Source organism: Nelumbo lutea, chromosome 1 (assembly GCF_056320005.1).
Source record: "Nelumbo lutea isolate HS-2025 chromosome 1, American lotus-T2T, whole genome shotgun sequence".
Classification (NCBI taxonomy): Eukaryota; Viridiplantae; Streptophyta; class Magnoliopsida; order Proteales; family Nelumbonaceae; genus Nelumbo; species Nelumbo lutea.
Window position 1 is genome coordinate 15184830 of NC_142684.1, and position 6459 is coordinate 15191288.

At 36.3% G+C, this 6459-nt stretch overlaps 1 protein-coding gene across 2 annotated transcripts in view; it reads right to left on the bottom strand.

Moving 5' to 3' along the window:
* The window catches only part of LOC148873645 (uncharacterized), an 88625-nt gene extending 84403 nt beyond the window's left edge, over window positions 1-4222 (bottom strand). Inside the window, exon 1 of one of the 2 annotated variants that reach the window (XM_088965983.1) lies at window positions 3827-4222. In XM_088965983.1, coding sequence (XP_088822109.1) covers window positions 3827-3991 — 165 coding nt within the window. In that variant the 5' untranslated portion in view covers window positions 3992-4222. The remainder of the gene's footprint in view (window positions 1-3826) is intronic. The other variant, XM_088965984.1, reaches the window with a different exon arrangement.
* Between the last annotated feature and the right edge of the window lie 2237 nt (window positions 4223-6459).

Consider the following 6459-nt stretch of genomic DNA (forward strand, 5'->3'; position numbering starts at 1 on the left):
CCTAGAGTCGACGCCAGCATCCCATCCATTAGTTGCCATCCCATGAATACTTTCCACCACCAAGTGCCACAAATTGTCCTGCTCCAAAGGATATCTCCACAACCACTTTCCTAACAAAGCTACGTTTCTTAAACTAATATTGCCAATGCCTAAACCCCTTGCTTCCTTTTTCCTAGAAACTACTTCCCACTTCACCAAATGGTCCTTTTTTGAGTCACCCGGCTCCCACAGAAAATCTCTCATGAGCTTTTCTAATTTATTGGCATCCTTGGCAAGAAGCTTAAAGGTAGACAAAAAATACACCAAAAGGTTGGCCAGAGTGGACTTGATTGAAGTGATTCAACCCCCTAGTGAGATATAACTTCTCTTCCACCCTGCTATCATCTTAGTGAATCTTTTTAAAGTTGAGTACCAAAAGTTTTCTATTCTAAGATTTCCCCCTAGAGGCAAACCCAAATATACCAGAGACCAACCACTCACCTCACAACCTAAAGCCCTAGACACCAACTGCAATTAATCATCCCGTAAATTCACCCCTACTACACAACTCTTGTTCCAATTGATTTTCATATTGAAGACTCTCTCAAAATGCATCACCACCAATCTCAAATTATCCATCTCCTCAATTTCCCCTTCACAAAAGAGAATGATATCATCTACAAACTGTAGGTGAGTGACAATCACTCACTAAGATTGAGTGAAGAGGAAAGGTGACAAAGGGTCTCCTTGTCTAAGGCCCCTCTTTGTAGGAAAGAAATCCCTAGCTACTCCATTCACTAAGATTGAGAAGTGACAAGAGGTAATACAACCCTTCATCCACTTACGCCATCTCTCCCCAAAGCCTCTATTCTTCAATACTTCTAGCAAGAAATCCCAATCCACCAAATCATAAGCCTTTTCTAAGTTAAGTTTACATATCAGACCCTTTTCTCCTTTTCTTTTTTTGTAATCGACACATTCATTGGTTGTTAAAATCTGATCAATAATTTGTCTCCCTTTCACAAAGGTCCCTTGATTCGGTGAGATTAAGGAAGGAAGGAATTTTATTCCATCATTATCCTAAAATGTTCTTGTGTGGTAACCCCTCTTCCTTTTATACATTCTATAACAAGTTAAACCAAAACCCTTCCTTTCTTTGACCCTTGCCGGTTCACAATCACCACTTATTATCTCCCCTTCCTACAAGTCCCCATTCACTACTATTACCTCTAGGGCCTCCTCCCTTGTCTCCTCCTAACAAACTTCAGCTTCCCAAACCCCTTTGTCCTAAGATAACATTTGAAACCACTTCAGTCGCTCTTCTTTCCATCCTTTTACTATTCAATCCTCTTTTATTCCCACTAGCCCCAAAATATAAATTCCTCTATTGCCAGTTGCCCCCATCTCCCTTACCCCTTTGAACTTCCTCAATTGAAACATCAACAAGCCTAGGTGAATCAACTACAGCACTGTTCTCCAAAGAGTTTTTTTTAACTCACCTCTACAATAGGATGCTCACTTAAGTCCCCTCTGAATGTTGTATTCTTTGTCAATGATGCCCCCTTATTCAACATCACAAGGTCGGATTCATTGTTTCCTCTCTCTAACCTTGTTCTTTGAGTAGCCCGATCTAAAACCTTACCAAAAGCTTTTTTGATTTCTCCATTGGCCATATTTGTAACCCATGCACTGCTATAGATTCTCCATTAACCTAATTGTTGCATTCCCCTTGTGCCTCCCCGTTCAATGTAGCTGATGGATTTCCTTCTTCTCTAGTCTTCAAGACCTCAACATTCATTTTTTCTCCAATCGACAAACTCAAGACCTCCTTTTCTTGAAAATCTTCTCCTAACTTTGAATCCGAACAATATTTTGTTATAAACCAAACAAACTCCTCTTTGTCACACACCCCTTTATTTCACAATACCTAACCTGGCCCAACATCAAATTTTCAACCCAACTCTTGGGCCCACCTTTTTCCTCTTTTATTAAAGCCTAAAACCCATTTAAGATCTTTTTTGAAGACAAACCCAAAGACTTGTTCCTTGGCCCACTAACTTTAAGCCCACGGCACATTAACTGTCCACTAGCAACACTTGCCCCTTCCCCTTCTTTTACCAAACTCTCTGCCTGACCCTCCTTAATCTTTGGCAACTTTTCATCTCCCACCGTCCCACATCCCTTAAACCTTCCGATTGTAAAATTACTTCCATTTTGTTATTGTTTAACCTTCCATCTTCTTCCTTCTGACAATCGCTCACCTTCCTTCCTTTACCCTATTCCCATTCGACTAGTGAATCTTCAACCTATGAAAACCTCTCAACCAAAGAAAATGTTGGATCCTCTCCTTCCACCACAATTCTTAATTCTTTTTTGTTTTTTTGATAATATTTCCATTAACTCAAAGATTGGTTACATGAATATCCCCTTAGAGAGGTGTGAGGTGCCGCCTCTCCAAATAGAAAACACATAAACTACAACTCAGAATCAACTGGATGTCTCATGAATCAATCAGCATTCTTGAAAACTACAGATGGAACCATGTTTTATTTCTAAAGTAACATCTTTTGAACCTCCTAGAGGTGTCCCCAACTGCACAGGAAATTTGGGTACACCAAGCATACAACAGAATACCAAAGACATTAATCCAAACAAAGTTTCTTCCAATCGATCCTCTAATCAAATCAACCATTAGGTCCATCTTCTTAATCTCAATTCAGGGCATCTCAATGATCTACCTCCTTCAAACTTTAAAATCTCTTCAGAACATTCCTTCTTCTTGAACATAAATAAGAACAGATCTACATTTAACTTTCTAATACCAATGAAACCAAATCTTCTCCACTCATCTTGGCCCACCTGAACACATCCACTTCATCCAGTGAATAGTTGACAAATCTGCCAATCAAACATGAGTCCAGAAACTGTAATCTCTCCTTCAACTTTCCGCCCTCCTTCACCACAACCCCAACTGTTGACATTTAAAAAAAAATCACTGCTCCTGTGATTTTAACTGTTCTTCTCACCAATTAAAAAATGGCATACAGAAATATGATCGTGGAAGGAGACTCAAGATTGGTAATCAGTTGGAAGGAAGAAACTGCTGGTCCAATACATCTACAACCTTTCTTGCTTCTATTAAAAACGTTTCTACTTGAACCTAACTACTAATCCTCAACAATGCTCTCACTCATCTTTGTTTCACATGGTCAAACCATTGCAGTCAACTTAGTCTTGCCTCCAACTAGTTTAATCCTCAAGTCCTGTTGAATGCATTTGTACAAATTTCATCATTCCTAAACTCACAACTTAGTCTTGCCTCCAGTTGAATGAGGGATTTTTAGAAAATTTGGCATAACCTAAATCACACCCAGCTTTTTATGATCAACATCATCCCATACAAAAACTTACAGTTAACTAAATTCATTTGTCAAGTGTAAATAGACCCAGTTCATGTATATGAAACCCATTCCCATATTTCACTTATGTTTCAATTTTCATAAATAAATATGAATTTATCACTTCACCAGAGGACAAATTAAAGAAAAAATGAAAAAGAGAGCAATGAACCTACAAAAATAATGCAGCTTACAAGATATCCCTAAACAACATTATTTTGGCAGAACTTTCTGAGGTGGCTCAATCTCTCAAAGTTTTGAAACCACAAACCTACAAAGTTCAAGATTTACAGAAAAGAAAAAGATAAATAAATAAAAGAAAGTACGAATTGTATAACACAACACCATTAAATTATACGGAGGTTCTAATGAAGCCTGAAGAGAAGCAGAAGAGCAACAGAACAGCCAAAGCAGTTCTTAGATAATGATTTAGTGGGAGAGAGAATTACGTCAAGCTCGACCAAGATCCATTCCTTAGTGTTGGTTCCAGTAGACCAGTGGGTTCGAAGGTCAGTATCGAGGACGTGAACAGCCTTCTGAGAAGGCGATTCACGAGACACGCCCTTGATTTTGTAAGATAGGGGCTTCACCCTCGGCTCTAATTCCATCTCCATCGCTACTTCAGCTCTGTTACAGTTGAGGAGTTAGGGTTAGGGAACGACTGGATTTGCCTTTTCGACTTGAACCAGCAAGGTGAAAGACAGAAAACAAGATGAACATCTGGTTTTTTCAAGTTCCATTATTTTTGCTCTTACAAAATGACACTAGTATTAGTATTCTCGTTTTTTCGATTTCCCACCATTCGCATCTTAATTTGTTGTGGGCTTGGGTTTCTCCCGATGGGGGCACCTTTTTGGGCTTTGGCCTAATACCCTTAAATAGGCCCGCAAATAGATATGATCGAATTGGATACGAGGTAGAGTCAATTTTATTCAGCGAAAAAAATATAAAATTTTAAAAATCTGTATATGTACCTGTACCTCTGTACCTATTCATTTCATTTTTCATTCATTTATAAAAGTGAGGATGATAACAATACCTTATTCCATGTGCCTTAAATATATTTGTCAGTTGGGCCATGTCTTATAAATTGTTAAATAGGGCCTGCAATTCATGTCTTCACTCGTATATAATACTGTGATACATTATGGATCGTTCAATTGTTTTATTCTTGGATAAATGTGCAGAGGTGATCAACGTGCCTATAAGGTATTTTCATACATGTTACTCTAGTGGTGGGTTGATAAATTTTGCTTCCAATTAATTTCTTTATTTCCTTTTAGTTAATAAGTAAGAAGAAAATGTTTTTAGGTATAAAACTAAATTATTTAATAGTCATCTTAGATACCGACTTATGCTATTCAATAGTTAATTGAGTAAATTAACGTAATAGCTTAGTTTACTTCTAACCATTAATAATAATTATTTTCATGGGTTTTAAGTTATTACAATACAGGGAATGGTTCTCCAATTCTCCATAAATTTTGTGTTTCATTGGGATGAATTATATCTATATATAAAGTTGTTGAATGTAATTTTATAATTGATTTAATGCATTAATGTTTCAATCTAATGAATATGCAACCAACATTTTATAATTATAAAATTCAGATATTGGAATTTTGTGAGGATAGTCTTTTTTTATGTATAATATAACTGTCCTAAGATTTAATGCATTAATGTTTCAATCTTGGCATTTTGTGATGATAGTCCTTTTTTCATCTATGCCCAAGATATAAAAGCATAATCAAACATCACTATCAATACCAAATACTCCATGCATCTCATGGGCCATTCCACTAGTTTGTTAAAAAAAAAAAACAGAGGTAGATTCAATTCTGATTTGCTTATATACTCTGACTCGAATCGAATCTTATCATCAAATTTGGATTGCAATCGGGTATCAAATAGCATTAAAATTTTAAATTAAAAATAATTAAAATATTATCTTATTACTAAAGTATACTAAAAATTGCTTTGATATGTCTTATGTCATATCATGACAAAATACATTGACAATAAATATTATAAAACTTAAACCAATGGCTTTGGTAAATATCCAATTACAATGAATTTACTACCATTTGTTTCATGTTAAATCAAGATATAAAATAATTACATGTCATATGATCTATTTTTCATTGATTCATATTTTATAAGGTTTATTTATCATCAAAACTTTAATAATGTTAAATATGTTAGTTTTTTATGGGTAAAATACAAAAACACCCATGAAGTTTCCAACAATCATAAAACCTCCCCTCAGGTTTTACTTTATGAAAAACCTTCCCTAAACTTTTGGAAAATTCAATACAAGACCCCCCTTCTATTACTAAACCACACGAAAAACATTTGACTGATACGTTATTTTTTTAAATACCTATTTTACCCTTTTGTATATTATTGTATATATAATTTTACTAAAACTCATCAGTAGTTAGATTGGACACAGGAACCAGTTACAGACTAGTGCATTGGTGGATGAGTAAGACCAAAGCTTCTGTGAGGTACAACTTTGCCATAACGGGTTTGCACACCGTCTCCATTAGACATGTTCATGGGCCGATCCGGGCCGGGCTTTCACTCTACATTAACAAATTTTTTTAAGGCCCAAGCCTGAAGTCTAACTCATGCCACTGCTATTGCTGAAGTGGCTGAATAGAGAGAGAGAGAGAAAGAGAGAGAGAAAGAGAAATTATAAAGAAAAAAATAAAAATGTATATGTTAAATTATTAATATACACACATATATATATTCTAATAAATATTATATATTTTATATAATATATAAAATACATATTATATATGTTATAAAATATATGATGCTGAGTCGGGCCGGGCCAGGCTCGGGCTAGGCTTTTATGACAAATCTCGAGTCCAACCCGAAACACAATCGAGCTTACTGTTTTGGGCCCGAGGTCAGGCCCACGGGCCTAATTACATGTCCAAGCCCGACCGAGGTGTGGGTCGAGCTGTCGGGCTACCCGGCCCATGAACAAGTCTAGTCCTCCATGCCATGAAATTGAACTCGAGGGGGACAATGAGAACCCCATTTTAATAGTTGGTCGAAAATGGTCACACGT